Genomic DNA, 21,800 nt, shown 5'->3' with positions numbered 1-21,800 from the left:
ACATTGCTTCCCCTGACTCCCTCGCTTTTGCTCACTTCACTTGATCTTTCTCCTCTCTCTCACCTCCTCGGAGTACGTGTGACTGTCTGTTCTGATATCATCTTTATTTTCCCTCCCCTGCCTCTCTAAATGTCATTGATTTTTGTCTGGCTTTTTCTCTGAAAAATGTCTCTCTCCTGTGGCCCACACCTACTCATCCTCTCTGTTTATTTCTCAGAAGACTCAATATGTTTGTGCGCCATCTAAGCGGCCATCTTGGTTTGGTTGTTTGCAGTGTTCACTTGATTGTTGATTACAACAATGTCACTCAGTGTTAATTGTCAATTAATAATTTAACAATTCCCCTCTTATTCAATTGATTTTGCAGTCTCCGTCTCTTTATCTGTGTGTGTTTGAGGAGATCTGTAAATCACCTTGCATCCTATCTAACTAATAATTATAATTTCTAGATCAGTCGGTCCGGTCAGTCGGGGGATCAGTCTCTGTGTCTCTGTCTCGCTCTCAGTCTCTGAAACAGGAGTGTGTATCGGACAAATTCACTTGAAGATGAAATGTCATAGTATCCCTGTCTGTTGGATGGTGGGCAATTTACTTGGCATGAGTAGCAGAGAGTGCAGCAGGGCTGACTGATGAGATGATGTCGAGCTGTGAGGAGAAACTGTTTATGTGCCACATTGGCTGACTGTGTGTGTGTGTGTGTGTGTGTGTGTGTGTGTGTGTGTGTGTGTGTGTGTGTGTGTGTGTGTGTGTGTGTGTGTGTGTGTGTGTGTGTGTGTGTGTGTGTGTGTGTGTAATTCACTAGAGCGTGATGTCACAGTTTCAGGCATCCTGGTGAGAAATGGTGAAAGGAGATAGAAGGTGGGGGATGGTACCAGTAATACTGCAGAGAGAGAAGAGAGACATACTATACCATGAAAAAGCAAATTGGAAAATTGTTGAGGTTTTATGCATCTGACATGTTTAATTTAGTGTGTTAGATTCAGTACAGATACAAGCAATAAAACCTGACTTTGATGTTGATGCTCAATCTGTGTTTTCTGGAACCTTAGTACTGCACAGAACATGGGCCACATCTCTGTGTCCTAGCCCCTTACTGAAGGGGGTAATTTAGTACCCCCTTTAGTAAAGGATGTGATTTAATGTTCCCTTGCTTCAGTGCGGCACTCCCTTACCTCGATCAGCCTACAAACGCACAAACACACACACACACACACACACACACACACACACACACCATCGTGGCCATCAGTCCTCCACAATCCCACAGTCTCTCTCTGGCTGTACATTAACCCATTACATTATAGCCTCTGGGAGAAAGAGGAACGAGAGAGAAAGAGAGAAAGGAATAATAGAAAGGAAAAAGAGAGAAAGTGAGGCATAAAGGAATAAGAGAGAAGGAGGAGAAATGAGAGACGAAGAGGGGAAGGAATGAGAGAGATTAAGGAATGAGAGAGGAAGAGGGGAAGGAATGAGAGAGATTAAGGAATGAGAGAGAGAAAGGATTCCTGCTGTTAGGTGGCACTGTTGATTGGAAGAACGAGGAGGAGTGTGTGTGTGTGAGAAAGAGCAACATCATCGCCACGACACTGCTGTGAAAGCTGAGTCATCTAAGGCAAGAGAGCGAGGGAACAGGAAAAGGAAGGGAGAGAAAAGAGGGCATGGACAAAGATAATGTAACCAGAAGGAAGTAAGCAAGGAAACAGGGACAGGTGGGGAACGAAGGGAACAAGATCAGGTGAAGAAGAGGGGAACTAAGCATGATGGAGATAAAGATGGTGGGGAGAAGAGAGCAAGCGATGAGAGACAAATACAGTTTCAGGGGAGAGGAGTGCACTGGAGTCAAGGCAGAGCGAGAGATGAAACGGAGCAGAGCGTCGGAAAACCTGCGTACACACGAGATGGAGAGGGAGAGGGGGAGGAGTGAAGAGGAGAGGAGAAGGGAGGGGTGCTAGCTGCTAACGTGGCGGGGAAGGAGGGAGAGAAGGGGGCTATGCCATCGGCGCAGAGTAACACTGGAGATCAGCGCCAGACGCCAAACCCTCGGAGAGGCAGACGGAGCTCCTTTTCCCCTGAGAGGAGCAAGAGAAGGAGCAGAACAGGAAGCGAAGGAGGAAAAATAAGGGGAGGGAACTCCATCCACGCCTTCTATCCTCAGCATCTACTTGCTACTCACTGTGCTGTGCAGTCTACTGTTGCTTCACTGGACTCCCTTAGACAGCCCTAGCATAGCAGAGCGTACGGTTCACACGAGAAGAGCAACTGTAAGTCTGTGTTTCTATGTGGTGTCAGAGGAAGCTGTCAGCACTCGTCATCATTAAGGCTTCATCCAAGGCAAGACCTGACGCATCATTATTTCCTCTTCGAAGGAATATCCATAGTGGATAAGTCATTATCTCCAGCTCAGTAGGACCATCTCAAAGGAAGATACCAAGAGTTTGGGTTTGTTATTGATGACTGTATTCACCACATTAGCTTCTGGAGAATGAAAGTGGACACCCACTGTTGGATCTACCTTCTCCAATCCTCATTCCAGTACCCCACATCTACAGCTACGCCATATGGAAACGATCTAAGAAGGGCTAGGTTTTTTTGAGTTTTTCAGTCCATAAGGTTGCGATTGGACTTCTTCTCGGGAAAGGACTCTACGACGCTAGCCATGACGCCCATGCAAAAGCTCCTCCAGTTGCCGGTGAACGCGATGAATATGGTGAAGACGGCGCAGGACCAGATGGGGCAGCAGGATGAGGCCAAAAGCCCTGTGATGACCCCGGATGGCGGAAACCATAACTGGTACAACGGGGAGCCCAACGACCCGCGCCACATCCGGTTTGGCAGCGGAGGTGGAGACCAGGAGGAGCGGGCCCACCTGGAGGAAGGGGGAGGCAGTTTATCCAGCCTTGTGACCCAGCCTTTGCGGTAGGGTGCCATCAGCATGAGACACGTGCCGTGTGAATATGTGCATAAACAGACCTGAAAATGCTTGCGTACGTGTGTTACTGATGAGTGAGCATGCAGACGACAGTAATTAGACATAATGAGAAAGAGACAAGCGTAATTAGATAAGCATAAACACACACACACACACCTGGGATGTGAAAACACCTCGTGTACACACACAGACTCTTAACACTATATGCCTGTTGCTTCCAGGCCTTGTGAAAACAGTAATCTATGTTAATAATACTGCTGTTAAACGCCCACACCAGTAGAAATCTACTTTTTTGAGCTGAAAGACGATGGCCAGAGCTTACCCATGATGTTGCACAATGACTTAAGTCAGTAAGTCATCGTTTTAGTCAAAGTATGATATATTTAAGCTTGAAGTAACAAATCAAAACTACCCACTTTGTACAATCCGTGACTATTCCTATGATATGACATACAAATTATTTTCAGCCTGGGTTTTATTTGATTGTTACCACCCACCAGCATGGCATTTTTTATTCATCAGAAACCACTGCAAAGTTATTCCTCTTCGTGACTGAGATGAGCCAAACAGCCTTGTATCTACTTGGTTGCCTGAGCCATGGAGCAAATTAAAATAAGGTGCGCAAACTTGTTTTTGCACCTCCACTTTTTTTTAACAGAAAATTATCATAATCTACTGGATAATTTGTAAATGTTAACAATTTTGGAGATAGTTTGTATTAAAAATATGTGTGACCATTTTAGAATTACTTGATATGTAGCCTTCATCATTCTTCAGAGGTGGAACCTAAACGTGCATTTCCTCTCAAGGACAGTGTCAGCAATTTCCTCTGAGGGGGGGGGCTTTTGTCTTTTAAAAGGCCACACGTACTTTCGTGACTCATCGGCTAGTGTTTGGACCTCAGAAATAAGCACACCGCTAGGTTATGTACTGCTGAAAATGCCTGAAAAAACCTTGGTCGCACCTGCTGCTGTGGAGTTACTCAGACACATGCGCACACACATACATGCTCACACGTATTAGTCATTGATGTTCTTTACTCCTGTGTTTCCATCGCCAACAGTATGTAAGCTTCTCACCTGAATTGCTTCTGTTTTTGTGTGTGCATGTGTACAGCTGCGGTAAGAGAGTAAATGTTTAAAGAGCACAGATATGAAACAGTTGCTCTTGAGGTCTTTTTTATTTTGTTTTTGTGTTCTCAAGGCCTCTCTCCTGATCCCAGAGGTTTGAGCTGTACACAGGGTTCAAAGGGTTCAGTCTGTTTTTGCGCTGTCGTAAAAACCACTAGTAGTCTCTCCCCAGCAATACATCAGAGAATTCAAGCAAATGTAGCTGTTCTTGAGAACCAATGGATAGTTTAACAGAGGCATGAGGACATTGTAGATTCTCAAAGTGTCTTAGTCAATTTATGTGAATTCATGGGTGGTGTAAATTACATGCGCCTTTTAGTCGAATTTCAAATGCAAGAAGAGGCCGCTTCTATGTTTTATGTATTGTTTTATGGATGTGACTGTCACAGTCCGAGCTTGTTCTAGCTGGAGGCTAAACTGACTACTTCAGTTAGGAAGTTTCTGCATGTTGAGGTTCACAACACAACAGCACTTTGGACACTTTGTGTTGTTTGATCTACTGACCAGGACTCAGGCTGAAACCTCATGAGTTTTTCATTAAACCATGTGGAAATATCTAATTTACATAAGTATTCACACCCCTGAGTCAATACCTGTTAGAATCACCTTTGGCAATGATTACAGCTGTGAGCTTTGCACACCTGGATTGTAAAATATTTGCACATTATTATTTTAAAAAATCTTCAAATTCTGTCAAGTTGTTTGTGGATCATTGCTAGACAGCCATTTTCAAGTCTTGCCATAGATTTTCAAGCCGATTTTTAAGTGAAAACTGTAACTAAGCCACTCAGGAACATTCAATGTTGTCTTGGTAAGCAACTCCAGTGTATATTTGGCCTTGTGTTTTAGGTTATTGACCTGCTGAAAGGTGAATTTGTCTTCCAGTGTCTGTCTGGAAAGCAGACTGAACCAGGTTTTCCTCTAGGTCCTCCTGTGCTTAGCTCTATTCCATTTATTTTTATCCCCAAAAAACTCTCTAGTGCTTGCCGATGACAAGCATACCCATAACATGACGCAACAACCACCATGCATGAAAATATGAAGAGTGATTTGTGTTGGTTTGCCCCGAACACAACGCTTTGCATTCAGAACATAAAGTTAACTCCTCAACTTATTTAGGCTTGCCATAACAAAGGGGTTGAATACTTATTGATTCAAGACGTTTCAGCTTTTCATTTTTTATTAATTTGTAAAAATGTCTTAACATAATTCCACTTTGACATTATGGGCTATTGTGTGTAGGCCAGTGACACAAAATCTCAATTTACTCTATTTTAAATTCAGGCTGTAACACAACAAATTGTGGAAAAAGTAAAGTGGTGTAAATACTTTCTGAAGGCACTGTATCCATTAGCACAAACATACAGTATAATTACCCTGCCATTGCCATGGATTTATACACAGTAAAACATACATGTACATACTCTAACTTTGTAGTAGCTGCCATAGGCACCCTACTTTGCGTTTGTGAAAGGCTTCTAAAATAGTTAAAAATAGCTAGAAAGTTCTGGCTGATCTTATAAACTGACCACCAGTAACCTGACCACCAATGCAGACATTGGGCCAGTGCTCTACAATGCCTCAGTAAGTTAAATAATTGAGTACTGGGTTCGTAAATTAAGCTATTCTCTGCCGGGCAAGACAAAGACCTAGGACAGTGAAACCCAGTATAGGTGTAAGGTTCCTTCTCTGTGGAACTTGATATCTGACTAGCTCTGGATCAACTCACCCACCTGTCTTTCTTTACTGGCAGGAGAGAAAGAGGGTGTAAGGCATTCCTAAACTATCACACTAACATTTGACAATGATAGTGAATCAAGTGTTAGTTTTGAAGATGGCCACCAAAAAGGCTTCTTTGGTCATGCAGGATGCAAATTTTGGCTCAATCATGTACATTATGACTTGTAGGAGACAAATGCAAGATTGTTAACCTAGCACTAAAATCATTTTTACTTTGACTTTTAGTTATTACCCGATTTTGATTTTACATGGAAGCATGGTTCAGTGCATTGCTTTATGGGAACTGTTGTCCTCCTTAGCTCTCCTCTATGACGCTTCCAGTGTTCAGTTCAAAATAACTGAATAATGCACAGTCTACCAACAGAAGCCACGGAGGAACATGAATGCAGTGGCGATTTTTAGCATGTAAATCTTGGTGGGGCAAAAAGTGGGATGCATGCCAGCAAAGCCACTACACTACACTACACAACACAAAACAATACATTAATTGCACAATAACGGTGACAAACGGTGCCCACAAACCTGTTAGGACCTACATAAAGCTGTCCCAACAGTAGTCCCAACATCTTACCACTGCTACACCTGGCTATCAGCGGAGCCTTGTCTGGCAAAGAAACAGTTCATTCAGCCTCATTTACTGCCTTGTAAAAAAACATATTTGTTTAACCAAGTCAGCCATATCAACTGTGGTTTCTAATGACAATTGAGATGTACAAACTATGGCATAATGGGACGACAAGCGGATAAGAGGCAATCCGTAATGTCGATTTAGACATTAATGAGCGAGCTAGGACAGACGTAGTCAATATAACTATTTGTTTAGCACTTTTGAAATGTACAGTGACAGAATTCAGAACATGGGCTGTTGTTATGGTGTTCTCCCTGTACACCAAGTGAGAACCGTAGGATAAATAAATGGGGCATATAGGCAAACAATGAAAGTTCTTACAAAATGTGATGATTACATTTCTCTAAAACAGGATGTAGGCTACATGTGCACCACCAAGTCAGAACAGTAGGCAAAATTAAGAGGGGTAAATATACCAAATTATTAGGGTGAGGCACATGGGCTACTAACAGCTTACTACACAACATACACTTAATATTACTTTCTTAGCTACAGTATACATATCTCCCTGGCATATTACATCATTTATGCAGCAGCATACAATACATTTTTGGATTCACCTTGTTGTGCTGTGCTCACTTGAACAAGAAGGTGGCACGGCGGTCCTTCGTGGGCAAATTTTGTCATCCAAGTCTGGCATTCTCTGGATTTATGGTGCTTTCAACGGTGTCTCCCGTCTGTGTCACGAATCATGATGACGTCATTGATCTTCAGGTCGTAGCTCTAGAAAGAGGCCCAAGTTCCCGACTTAACATTTTGAGTTGGATGACCGTTCAAAATGTATTTCCCAGTCGGAGCTCGTTTTTTCCAAAATTCCCAGTTAACTTGACTTCAGTGAGTTTAAGACTTCGCAGTTCCGAGTTAACAGTTGTTTTGAGCACGGCATAAATCATGCTTCATTAACAGCATGGCCAATGTTGAATGTTTATCATTTTAAACTTGGAAAAGAGACACTTAATCACAGATTTAGGACCACACAGCCATTCCACTGAATAGCAGTAGTGATTGCTTTGCAATGCTTGCAGTAAGCCACTGTCACTGATTCCTTTGAAATGTTTATGTCCAATGGCCGATGAGCGCCGATACGTTTTATCTATAATTTATCTTAATAGTTTATCTTCATATGACAAGGATTAAAAAGGATTTGCCAGTAGATTGTCGACTTGATTTATGATGATGACTGCTAGCTAAGATTTTGAAAGTATGATGTTGACATGATCAGTCCAGTCAAAGCTTCTGTAGATATGTGATTTGACGTAATTTTATCTGTGGCCAATTACATTAAGCCTTCTTAGATGGGCACTTCTAATGTAACTCTATGGCAGCACCCAAGGGGCTTGAATTTCCGAGGTATACCCTTAGACTTGGCGGTGACATACTGTCCCCACGAGTGATAGAACACTGAGCTAATCATGGCGCAACTAGAGAACATTACCAACACCTACACCCCATATTTTCCGCTGGCTGCCCCACCACCACAGAAAGCACTTACTCAAGAAAGCAAAAAAGAGACTATGTTTGAATGTGGCTTTATTAACTCAATGCTTCTTTTTTTTTACATTGTTGGCAAACTGATATGTCACAAGTATTAATGCCAAAATAACTCTGCCCCACCTGCCCTGAATGACGGATCGCCACTGCATGAATGACATGTGTAGCACAGAAAGATGGTGGCACCTTAATTAGGGAGGACAGGCTTGTGGTAATGGCTGGAATGGAATTTGTGGAATGGTACCAAATACAAAAAACACATTTCCCATGTGTTTGATGCCATTCCATTTGCTCCGTTCCAGCCATTATTGTTAGCCGTCCTCCCCTCAGCAGCCTCCACTGAAGTGTACCGAGACCAAAGTAGGGGTTCCTCCTAATCATAATTCAGCTAGAAATGCTAATCAACCCTCAGGAGAGAATAAGCTATTTCAGTTCAGTCTGAACTCAATGTTGCAAAATTGGCTCTGTTGAATCTTTAATCCTCTTCTCAGGCCCAGCCACTTTTAATGATGTCTTTATATCTACCTGCATGAAATGTTCAGTCTTTTTCTGATTGCATGGAATTAAGGCAATTTCCCATGGATAATACCCTCCTAAAGTTGTACAGGCTTTTCTTGTGAAATCCTGCCTGTGTTTGATTATGTACCTTTGTGTAATCTTTTAATTAATGAAATATGGACCGAAGGATATAACAGATTGTAGTGAAATAGATTTAGCCTTTGATATGTTTGAACGCTTTGCATGTAAAGATCAAACGTCAACCAGAAAATGCCTCAACATCAACTCAAAACAATGGTCAATGTAGAAAGATATTACGTTTTTCATCATCTACCAAGTTAGAGTTTTCCCTGTCTGACCCTCCAAGCTTCATTCAACACTATAGGTCATTATCAATAAAACTAGCTTTCGATTTTGCTGTTGGGGGGCAAGGAGACCTCCAGCTCTGCTAAAACCATTGAGAACTACTTACCGTTTTCAAGGGATTGTTAAATAAATGTTCTAACTATTTGGTTTTAATATCATCACCTCTTGAAGAGCACAGTCAAACTACACATTTCAGACTATTCCACAATTAGCTCCATCATCAGAGTTATACAGCAATCAGTAAACATCAATTCATCATTTCATTTCAGATACGTGAGGATAACCACATCCATTTGACTAGCTAGCTAGCTAAAGCAAACAAGGTGTAATTTAGCTTGCTTCATCAGAGATAAGGCTTTTGGAATGAGCTTGACATCGTCCTGGTAAAGTTGTCAGTCGGCCTAATGGTCATCACTAATATAGATAGCAAGCAAATCAAACAATATTTGAATATGGCGATCTAGTTTATCCCCAGAAATGTAGCTTGTTAACTAGCCATATTGACCTGATATGTTGTTAGCTATGTAGCCAATTTGATATAGTCCATCAGTCAATGTACTCTATCATGTCTGTCAGCAGCAATCATGTTTAAACATTATTTAAATACAATGTTGAAAATGGGATAATGGTAGCTAACTTCGCTAGGCAATCCGACATTTGGTTGGAGAAAAAGGTCTACTTACCAACTTATGTCTAGCCAACTGTACAAAGTTTCTACCGGTAGCTTGCAAAGTAAAAATGATCAGCCAACAGTAACATTACATCGGCAAATGCACCCTTCTGCTGCTTCACAGGCAGATCCCACAAAGGATGGGAAATTAACCAAAACCACTCATACTTGTCAGGTATAGTTCACTTCCATTTTATATCACTCAAATATCCAATTAATGATGGCCAATATTGGGAGATATCATGAAGCTTCCCTCAACTATTTGAAATGACATGATCAGTTTATGTTTACTGATCATAAAAAGCATGCAGTTAGGTCTACTTGCTGTTGCCCTAGAACTCTGATGATTTAGCTAAATGTGTGCAATTGTTTTGCATGGAATAATGGGAAATGTGTAGTTCTGACTATGCCCTTCAAGAGGTGAAGATATTACAACCAAAGAGTTAACATTTATTTAACAATCCCTTGAAAATAGCACACAATTGGCAATGGTTTTAGCGGAGCGGCGGGTCTCCTTGCACCCCAGAAGGCTAATAGAACGCTCTGCACCTTATTGTGACGTTTTATTGATAACGACCTATAGAAGAGCTTTCCTGACAATGGCAGGCGGTGCTATGTTGAAAGAGTGGTCTTTTCAGTCTTCGCACCCACACTTGGCTATTTTACCCACAATTGACTAGGGCTATTTTGCCCTCCATTTGGCTGTCTACTTTGCCAGATGTGCTCTCTGTCCTGTTATTTAATGGACTTTTAATGACTGTTTTGATTATATTGCTTTTTGTCAGCAATCATTAGTCCATCTGCAGAGATGGAAATTCTGCTTTGTCCTCAACAGACAGCCCACATTTTGGGAGCAACCCAGGGTCAGGGTCCATAGTACATTGCCCCTAAAGTAACATTTTTGTTTACAAGTATGTTGCTCAAGGGCACAACGGCAGGATAGTGCCACTACCTGGGATCTGAAACCAGCAGCCTCCCAAAAGATGACATGAAGAGATTTGATTGATAGGTGAATTTGAACGACCGTCTTCCTCAAAGGAATGTACCAGGGGGAATGATCTCTTAAGACTGCGGTGTCACACCTAGTTAGACACTTCATGCCTGCTTCTCTGCATGCAGCTGCAACAAAGACACGACGGAGGCAGGAAATCACTTCCCTTCACTTTATTACATTCTATGTTGCCTTGGAAACTAGTCAGGAGAACCTGGGCTTGTGCAGAGATATCATAGCTATTTAAATTATGGAGAGCCCGGACTCACGGGGGAATCTTTTCAATTAGCCAGTTTTTTTATTTATTTTTGCTATCCTCCAAACCTGGGTTCAAATACTATTTGAATTTATTTCAAATACTTGAACTGGGTTTGATTGAGTTTGTCTGGCACAATGGAAACAATAGAATAGTGGCAAAAGTCCAAACCCCACCCATCTGGCACTCCAGGCTGGCTAAAGCAAACACTAAGTATTTGAAAGATTTCAAATAGTATTTGAACCCAGGTCTGCTTGCCTTGCCTAACCTGTTGTAGTCTGGCTCATTTCAATAGATGTTCATTTGGTAGAGAGGTGGGTGTGGGGGACATTCAGGGGCTGCTACTGTATTGTTATTTTTCAGTGCTATGATGTGTCTTCTAGAGAAACTGGCTTGGGGTGGTTTGGTCAGTAGAGGATTGCCAAGGGAAAAGCTGTACAGATACTCATGTGAGGTCTCTGCTGGCTAGTGCTGAGCAATTTTCCATTTGTTTTTTAAACAACTAATTTACCCGTTTTTTTCTGTGAGCTCAATGCGCACATTGCAGAGTTTCTCTAGAGATAAATCAGATCAAGCCCAAAGTGTGCGATGTTGTTGGGAGTTGTAATTTCCAACATAGTTTAGCGCAGAAAACATGGTAATTAACTACAATGACCATAATCCATGTCGCGCCTATTTTACGTCTGCTACAAGAAGAGACAGAAGGATGCACCATCAAAAGGGATAGCAGTTTCTTCGCGAAGTATCTCTACCTGAAAATACATGATCTAAGTGATGATAGTTAGTATTGAGTCGTCATAAAAGTATGCCTTAATTACTTTGAAAAACAACTAAAATAGTGATTTTGTCAGACAGCATAGGCAGCATGCAGCTTTATAGTGATGATATTAGAATTTGGGATAAAATAATAAAGTAATCAAATACACAACAACTGAAATATTGTATTAAAGTAAAGTAATGTGAATAAATCATGTGATAAGCTGTAATGGGCAGCCACTACCATCATGGGACTTTTTTGAATAGTTTATTATGTTGTTACAGCATTCAACTGACATAGTCTTCCCTGTGGCTCAGTTGGTAGGGCATGGTGTTTGCAACGCCAGCATGGTGTGTGCAACGCTAGGGTTGTGGGTTCAATTCCCACGGGGGGCCAGTACAAAAAAAAAAATGCATGAAACAAAAATGTATGCATTCACTACTGTAAGTCGCTCTGGATAAGAGCGTCTGCTAAATGACTAAAATGTAAATGTATAATGCATAGTGCATCTTCATGTAAAAAAAAAATGGCTAAACCGAAATCAAAAACCGTGATAAATTGTTAACATATAATTGTTAGCATATTTCAGTTGTTGTGTATATTACATTTGTTTTATTTGATGACTTTATTATTTCACTCCAAGTCATCATCTCCTCTCTATAGAGCTGCTGCTTATGCTGTCTGAGAAAATCACAATTTTAGTAGTGATTTTAAAATAAGGTAGTCTTTTATGACTTCTGAATATCAACTATCAATTGCTTAGATCATGTATTTTAAGGTAGAAATACCTCACAAAGCAACTGCTCTCTATCCCTCTCGATTGCACATTCTTCTGTCTCTTTTTTATGTAGCAGGCGTAAAAAAAAACACAGACCGGACAAGTAGGCATGCAATGGATTGTGGTCATCGTAGTTAATTACATGTGCCTTGAGCTAAAAAAAAAAGAAGAAAAATAAATGGAATTCAAATAATTGAACCAACATAGGTCAATTACAGTAGTTGTTTAAAAAACAATAAATAACCAACATTTTGGTGAAGCACTGAGCACAAGCATTCTATTTAGCTCAGTTTTTTTTATTATTTATTTCATACAGTAATTTTTGCTCACCTTTATCAAGGGTGTCAATAATTTCGGACCCCACTATATTTAGAAAGTATTCATACACCTTGATTTATTCCACATTTTGTTGTGTTACAGCCTGGATTCAAAATTGATTAAAGTGTGTGTGTGTGTGGGGGGGGGGGGGGGGGTTATCAACCATCTATACCCAATACCCCATAATGACAAAGTGAAAACATGTTTTTAGAATTTTTGCAACTGTATTGAAAACTATAAACAGAAATATCTAATTTACATAACTATTCACACCCCTTTGCTATGACACAGCAAATTGAGCTCAGTTGGATCCAATTTCCTTTGATCATCCTTGATGTCACTACAACTGTATTGGAGTCCACCTGTGGCCAATTCAATTGTTTGGACATGATTTAGAAAGAAGCACACCTGGCTATACACTCAATGTACAAAACATTAAGAACGCCTTCCTAATATTGAGTTACTGGCTTATGTTGACTTCAATGCTTCCCACAGTTGTGTCAAGTTGACTGGATATCCTTTGGGTGGTGGACCATTCTTGATATGCACGGAAAACTGCTGAGCGTGAAAAACCCAGCAGCGTTGCAGTGCTTAACACAAACCGGTGCGCCTGGCACTTACTACCAAACCCTGTTCAAAGGCACTTAAATATTTTGTGAATGGCACAAATTCACAATCTATGTCTCAATTGTCTCAAGGCTTAAAAATCCTTCTTTAACCTCCCCTTCATCTACACTGATTGAAGTGGATTTAACAAGTGACATCAATAAGAGATTCACCTAGTCAGTCTATATTATGGAAAGAGCATGTGTTCTTAATGTTTTGTACACGCCGTGTATAATGTCCCACAGTTGACAGTGCATGTCAGAGCAGAAACTATACCAAGGAACTGTCCATAGAGCTGTGAGATAGCATTGTGATGAGGCATACAGTATATATGGGGAAGGATATAAAACAATTTCAAGAATATTGAATGTTTCCAAGAGCACAGTGGTCTCCATCATTGGACAATTGAAAAAATATGGAACTACCCAAACTCTGACAACCAGGTAAGAAGGACCTTGGTCAGGGAGGTGACCAAGAACCGAATGACCACTCTGACAGAACTACAGAGTTCCTTGGCTGAGATGGGAGAACCTGCCAGAAGGACAACAGTCTCTACAGCACTTCACCAATCTGGGCTATAAGGGAGAGTGGCCAGACAGAAGCCAGTCCAGAGAAAAAGGCACATGACAAGCACACCTGGAATTTGCAAAAAGGCACGTGAAAGACTCTGAGATCATAAGACAGAAGATTATGTGGTCTGATGAGACAAAAATGTTACTCTTTGGTCTGAATGCAAAGCGCTATGTCTGGAGAAAACCAGGCACAGCTTGGCAGCATCATGATATGAGGATGCTTTTCAGTGGCAGGGACTGGGAGACTAGTAAGGATAGAGGGAACAATGAATGGAGCCAAATACAGGCAAATCCTTGATGAAAACCTGCTTCAGAGTGCAAACGACCTTAGACTGGGACGAATATTTACCTTCCAACAGGGCAATGACCCCAAGCATATAGCCAAAGCAATGCTGAAATGGCTTCAGAACAAGAATGTGAAAGTCGTTAAGTAGCCCAGCCAAAGCCCAGACTTGAATCCCATTGAAAATCTGTGGAAAAACTTGAAGATTGCTGTTCACCCCCGCCCCCATCTAACTTAACAGAGCTTGAGAAAATCTGCAAAGAAAAATGGGAGAAATTCCCAAATCCAGATGTGCAAAGCTGATACAGACATACCCAAAATGACACAAAGGTGTACTCACCGCCAATTGTGCTTCTACAAAGTATTCACTCAGTCGTGTGAATACTTATGTAAATTAGATATTTCAGTATTTCATTTTCAATAAAGTTGCAGAAATTTAAATAAAAACTTTTCACTTTGTCATTATGGGGTATTGTGTGTAGATGGGTGAGGGGGAAAAATATATTTAATCCATTTAGAATTCAGGCTGTAACACAACAAAATGTGGAATAAGTCAAGGAGTATGAATACATCCACTTTCTGAAGACACTGTACATATCTAATGATGCGAGTAGTATCAAAACAACAGATACCAAGCACATATGTGCCTCAGCTGTTAGGTAACCTGCGCACCACACACACACACACACACACACACACACACACACACACACACACACACACACACACACACACACACACACACAGCTAATTAGTATCAGAAATGGTCATTGTCAGTGTACTATCCTGCTGCAGACACAGACCTACACACACACAAGCATCCACTCTCACAAACAAGTCCACTACCACATACTGTACAAACACCTATGCGAATATTCACACACATTCAAACAGATACACACATCTGCATACACACGATAAAGAAACAAAGAGTTATACACACACAAACCTTATGTTTAGTAACAGCCCTAGTTTACATTGACATTTGCAATAATCAGATGCAGAACATTATGAAAAGCCAACTGAATATGAGAACAAAGTTGATTTAAATTATTTAATTAGAGATACTTGTCGCTCATCATCAAAAGACTACTGCACATTTTAGCAGTTCCAGGTTAAACTTGTTTGGACTAGTGTATATCTGGAAGCCTTTAAAATACAGTATATCAAAGTTTATCAGTCTCTCAATTTAAAAAATCACTTATGGAATAATTGATTGAGGATCATCCACTGAACCACTGATTCATGAATTGTTCACTCTGCTGATTAACAGTAACAAAAGCCCATCTTACTTTGTGGAATACCCTGTCCAGCCTCCCTTGTATGGCGGGAAGCTATTGAAGTGAGCTTCATATCAAAGGTGCAATATGCAGAAATCGCTCCGCCATTTCCTGGTAGCTAAAATTCTAGTATTTCGCCTAATTTCAGTTTATGTAACAAAACAGGCAATCATTGTGTATAGAATCATTGTACCTTCTAAACTGCTGTAAAATATATTTTCCATAACCAAAAATGTTTCAGCTGTTTGAAGCTGGTGTGCAAAACTGAAAGTAAAAGATGCAAAAACAATACTTAATGCTGCAATATGTAACTTTTTGTATTTTTGTTTTATGTTCAAAAGTTCCAATAAGTTGCTTGTGGTCATCCAATGTGATGTAGCAGTAACAATGGTGCGCCCCTAGCCTGCCTGAGAAGAACCACTGTATTCACTGTTATTCATTTTCCCAGGTGGGGTTGGATTTTCCTGGCAGATTTTGTTGGCGTGCACAATGAGTGATGCATTTTCTGTCAGTGAGGAGGTGGTGAGCAGGCTAGCTGAGCCCAAGGCCAACATTTGGCTAATGGCTAGCGGAAATAGCTAGCTTGCTGACATGGCAGACGCGAGGAGAAAATGACCTGACCCAGCAGCAACTACTCCTCCATGTAAGCCAAAGAAACAGAGAAATTTGGAGAGCAGACAGGCAAAAGGGGAAAGCGAGAGAACTAAGAGATGTAAGGGAGTTGAAGGGATTCAAAACCGACTCAGATTTTTTTTTTTATCTGCGGAAAAGGTAAGTCATAGCTAGCTAGATAATATCTTACTAAATATAAAGTGAAATGTTGCTATTTTTTTGTTAATATGTATGCCAGTAATATTTTGGATTACTTGTTTTGATTGTTTTCAAGCCATGTGTCCAATAGTTCGTATTAGCTAGCTAACGTTAGCTAATAGCTTGTCAGCACACTGCTGACAAGTGTGCAAAGCTGTCATCAAGGCAAAGGGTGGCTACTTTGAAGAATCTCAAATATGAAATACATTTTGATTTGTTTAACACTTTTTTGGTTACTACATGATTCCATATATGTTATTTCATACTTTTGATGTCTTCACTATTATTCTACAATGTAGAAAATAGTAAAAATAAAACAAAACCCTTGAATGAGTAGGTGTGTTCAAACTTTTGACCGGTACTGTATATTTACAAAAAAATACAGTGCATTCAGAAAGTATTCAGACCACTTCACTTTTTCCATATTTTGTTACATTACAGCCTTATTTTATCCACGTTTTAGAAGAAAAAAAATTCTCTCATCAATCTACACACAACACGTAATCATGACAAAGCGAAAAAAGGTTGCAAATGTTTTGATAATAAAAACCTCAGGTGCATCCTGTTTCCCTTGATCATCCTTGAGATGTTTCTACAACTTGATTGGCGTCCACCTGTGGTAAATTCAATTGATTGGACATGATTTGGAAAGGCACACACCTGTCTATATAAGGTCCCACAGTTGAAAGTGCATGTCAGAGGAAAAACCAAGCCATGAAGTCAAATTAATTCTCCGTAGAGCTGTGGGACAGGATTGTGTCGAGGCACAGATCTGGGTAAGGGTACCAAAAAATGTCTGCAGCATTGAAGGACCCCAAAAACACAGTGGCCTCCATCATTCTTAAATGGAAGAAGTTTGGAACCACCAAGGCTCTTCCTTGAGCTGGCCACCCGGCCAAACTGAGCAATATGGGGAGAAGGGCCTTGGTCAGGGAGGTGACCAAGAATCCAATGGTCACTCTGACAGAGCTCCAGAGTTCCTCTGTGGAGATGGGAGAACCTTCCAGAACTACAACCATATCTAGTGGCTAGATAGAAGCCACTCCTCAGTGAAGGCACATGACAGCCCGCTTGGAGTTTGCCAAAAGGCACCTAAAGGACTCTCAGACCATGAGAAACAAGATTCTCTGGTCTGATGAAATCAAGATTGAACTCTTTGGCCTGAATGCCAAGCGTCATATCTGGAGGAAACCTGGCACCATCTCTACGGTGAAGCATGGTGGTAGCCACAGCATGATGCTGCCATCTCAAGGATGATCAATGGAAACGGGATGCACCTGAGTTCAATTTCGAGTCTCATGGCAAAGGGTCTGAATACTTATGTAAATAAGGTATATCCGTTTTTTATCTTTAATACATTTGCAAACATTTCTAAAAACCCATTTTCGCTCTTTCATTATGGGGTATTCTATGTAAATTTAAGGAACCTTTTTTTATTAAATCATTTTTAGAATAAGGCTGTAACGTAACAAAATGTGGAAAATGGGAAAGGGTCTGAATACTTTCCGAATGCACTGAAAGGGGATTGGAAATGATGCAGACAATTACATTGATAGAAGCCACAATCTATCTGCAATATTAAAGCTGATCTGCCCCTAAAAAAGTATTTTAAAAAAGAAAGGAAAGAAAAGATATCCCTGAATGAAGTATTTTTCACAATTGGGATCCAAATGAGGAATAAAGTACAGTGTAGTCGTGGAAAGTATTAACCTGTTATGTTTTTACATTTTTTATTTCACCTTTTATTTAACCAGGTAGGCTAGTTGAGAACAAGTTCTCATTTACAACTACGACAAGATAAAGCAAAGCAGTGCAACACAAACAACAACGCAGAGTTACACATGGAATAAACAAACATACAGTCAATAACACAATAGAAAAAAGTATATATACAGTGTGTGCAAATGAGGTAAGATAAGGGAGGTAAGGCAATAAATAGGCCATAGTGGCGAAATATTTACAATTTAGCAATTAAACACTGGAGTGATAGATGTGCGGAAGATGAATGTGCAAGTAGAGATACTGGGGTGCAAAAGAGAAAGGGAAAAAAATAACAGTATGGGGATGAGGTAGTTGGATGGGCTGTTTACAGATGGGCTATGTACAGGTGCAGTGATCTGTGAGCTGCTCTGACAGCTGGTGCTTAAAGTTAGTGAGGGAGATATGAGTCTCCAGCTTCAGTGAGTTTTGCAATTCGTTCCAGTCATTCGCAGCAGAGGACTGGAAGGAAAGGCGGCCAAAGGAGGACTTGGCTTTGGGGGTGACCAGTGAAATATACCTGCGTGCTACGGGTGGTGACCAGTGAGCTGAGATAAGGCGGGGCTTTACCTAGCAAAGACTTATAGATGACCTGGAGCCAGTGGGTTTGGCGACAAATATGAAGCGAGGGCCAGCCAACGATGTAAACATACTTGGTAATAAATAAATGGAATACTGCAGTGGTGAAATGGCAGAAGTTGTGTGTTGTAAGGTGCAGGAGTCTCCCTGCAATTCATGCAGGTGCACCAGCAAGGTTGTCCGGAGAACCCGGGATAGCTCTCCGGTACTCCATGATGTCAAAAATCACTCCATGTAGATGGGAAGAGGCCAGCTCCAGCACCTCTCCCCTTTCGTTAAAGAACATCTCTTGCAATTTAGCCTGTAATGATAAGAAAATAAGCAACATGAAATTACAGAATGCAGCCAAATGTTGTGTGATATGATTATAATGTTGTGAAAAGGGTAAACAGTACCAAAGGTTAAATATTCTTGCAGTCGGGCAGCCCTTTCAAGGTCTTCCTTTCCAATTCTTTCTGCACCCCTGCCTGTGCCACTGGACGGTCTGCGGCTCTTCAAACTGAAATCCTACAGGGAAAAAAACATGTACACAACACTTATTAGTATTGTAATGTTCATTACATGGTATTTTATGTATAACCAATAAGGATTTTCATGCAGAAGAGTCAAGTAGAACACTTCTACAATAAATAAACATCTTCATAGCCATTGCTCTCAAAAATCAAGGGGCCATCCCACACATTTTATTAGCTAGCTAGTATAGGAGTCAAAGAAGGCTTTTAATTTATTTTATTTTATCAGGGAGTCTTACTGAGACCAAGGTCTCTTTGGCAGATGACCCTTGACCCACATCAAAATATAAATACAAAATGCAAGCAGCTAAGAAAAACATGGTCATAAAAAACAAACACATTCATCAGACTTGCCAAAGCCAATTTTATTTTCCATGAATACAAAGCTATAGTAATAGTCAAAATTCCTTATTTTACACTGCTTTTTTTACGCCAGCGTGATACCTAATGTACTAGCTAAATGTATCGTCAAATTACCATTTTGTACCGAGCAGGGAAATTCATGGTAGCTATTATCAACCATGTAGCTAGCTAAGTTAGTTAGCTAGCTACCTTGACATTGCTAATGTTAGCTACCTTTCTGGCTGACAATGTGAATATTATAATGTAAAAATGTTTACCTGTTCGGAAGACGTTGCGCAAATGGAATCGAGTTATCTTCAATTACCACAGCCACAAAGTCAAAATCGGCTACGCTGGGTTTCCACTAGATAACACAGCCACAAAGTCTGATAGCGGCTGTTGATGCTCCGTCAGGCCTGGGTAAAGGCCGGCCCGGGGGCCGTATGCGGCCCGCAACCTGATTCAATATGGCCTGCGGAATCATGCTCAGATCACATAAAGAATTTGCGAAAGTAAAGTTTTGAAAAACGTATTTGTTATTCAAATTAAAAGCCCAATGAATACTCGCCTTTGTGTAATTATTTAACTCCCACCGCTTGTGGGACATTTTATCTTGAAGGCATATATAAATAACTGCATGAGGACAGACAGTGACTGACAGGCTGACACACATGTCACAGTTACAAATAGTAGCTAGCTAGAAATTGCTCAAAAATGAGTTATTTCAAAAATGTCAAAGCAAAGGAAAGTAGACAATGAATGTAGGGTGTTCCAGCAAGAGTGGATATCAACATGTTTCTTTATTGAAGTATCAGGGAAGGCTGTGTGCTTAGTGTGCAAAGAGAGCATCGCTGTCTTGAAGACTACAACTTGTCCCGACACTTCTAGACGAAGCATGCACAGAAATATAGGAATATGTCTTCATAGCAGAGGGCAAGTGCATCGAACGAGTTGCTTTCTCAGTTGCAAAAGCAGCAAGGACTTTTCACATAACTGCATTCAGCAAACAATGGAATTGCGAGAGCTAGCTATGTGCTGTCCCACAAAATTGCTAAACATAGCAAGCCATTCGCTGAGGGCGAATTCATTAAAGAATGTTTCATTGACTCTGCAGCAATACTCTGCCCCGACAAGAAAGAGCTGTTTGAAAATGTTTCCCTGTCAAGACGAACAGTGACACGGCGTGTTGAGGACATCACAGAGAATATGGAACAACAGTTGAAAGACAAGGTAAAGGATTTCACCTATTTCTCCTTGGCCCTGGATGAGAGCAGTGATGCACGTGACACGGCGCAGTTGTTGATATTCTAATAGGCTGACCACACCGCTCGTGTCGTGTGCAACATAAATTTAGTTGCAACATAAATTTAGAAATCTATGTTATTCAATTATTGCACCCACACTGCGCGCGTCAACGTCTGAGCGTCTGAGTTGCCAAGGGCTAAAATAGAACTCCTTTCTATTTCTGATGCATATCGCGCTGCAAGTCCTGCCTCTCTCATGTCCTCATTGGTTTATAGAAGCAGGTACCCACGTGCCATCTCCTCATTGGTTATACCCACGTGGGTGATTGAAAGATGAACTGTGATGCCGGTCGGTGTAGTAATACTATGAAAGTTTAGATACCAATCGCCATATAAATTCAAAGATGAAAAAGCCTGGAAGGAGGAGCGATGACTAGAAACGATTCGGTTGACCGTTTTATTTGTGGATTAATTGTCGGAGTAAAGGACCTTGTGCATTTCAGGTAAAATAACAACTCAATGTTTATATCCCAGGACAAATTAGCTAGCAACAGCAAGCTAGCTAAATAGGACAAATTAGCTAGCAAGTGCAAGCTAACTAGCTAAATTGCCATAAATGTTTAATGCTTTTTGACCTGTTCCCAAATTAATGTAATTAGTTCAGAGTTTGTTTTGATATTTTATCCTGCGTGTTGTGATCGCATTTCGTGTACGGGGACAAAATACATTTATGCACGATGGCGCATGATGGCCCATGATGGTGCACGCGCGGTTTAGGTTCGGTGTTACAAGGCATAACCCCAGACTTTGAAATTACAGAGGAGCTTGCTTCAGTGCAGTCAATGAAGAGCACAACCACAGGGAAAGATTTATTGGAGGTTAATAAGTGTGTGGTAAAGCTGGGACTGAGTTTTGAAAAGTTATCCAGTGTCACCACTGATGGGTGCCCAAACTTGACAGGAAAAAATGTTGGCCTTTTGAAAAGGATAAAAGATCAAGTAGCTGAGCTGAAACCAGATCAGAAAATTATTTTCCTGCATTGCATTATTCATCAGGAGGGTGTTCTGCAAATGAGCCATGTTGTGGATACAGTCACTAAAGTAGTAAACCTCATAAGAGCAAAATCTTTAAACCACAATCAGTTTGTCTCACTGTTGGAAGAGACAGAGTTGGGTCATGCAGATCTCCCCTACCACACAAACGTGAGATGGCTGAGTTTGAGAAAGGTGCATAAAAGGGTGTGGGACCTGAAGTCAGAGATT

The 21,800-nt window shown here is 40.8% G+C and overlaps 1 protein-coding gene across 13 annotated transcripts in view; it reads left to right on the top strand.

Annotated features, from left to right (window-relative positions):
* Window positions 1-21,800, top strand: part of ap3b2 (adaptor related protein complex 3 subunit beta 2) — a 105,105-nt gene that overhangs the window by 30,352 nt on the left and 52,953 nt on the right. For 7 of the 13 annotated variants that reach the window (XM_029758424.1, XM_029758420.1, XM_029758423.1 and 4 more), the window contains exon 1: window positions 1,492-2,916. The exons of 5 other annotated variants lie outside the window; for them this stretch is intronic. In XM_029758424.1, coding sequence (XP_029614284.1) covers window positions 2,657-2,916 — 260 coding nt within the window. In that variant the 5' untranslated portion in view covers window positions 1,492-2,656. Of the gene's footprint in view, window positions 1-1,491; window positions 2,917-21,800 lie in introns of those variants that run through there. One more of the 13 variants, XM_029758422.1, reaches the window with a different exon arrangement.

The sequence above is a fragment of the Salmo trutta genome, chromosome 7 (assembly GCF_901001165.1).
Source record: "Salmo trutta chromosome 7, fSalTru1.1, whole genome shotgun sequence".
NCBI classification, from domain to species: domain Eukaryota; kingdom Metazoa; phylum Chordata; class Actinopteri; order Salmoniformes; family Salmonidae; genus Salmo; species Salmo trutta.
The sequence above is the reverse complement of the archived record's forward strand: the minus strand, read 5'-3'. Positions and strand labels throughout refer to the sequence as shown.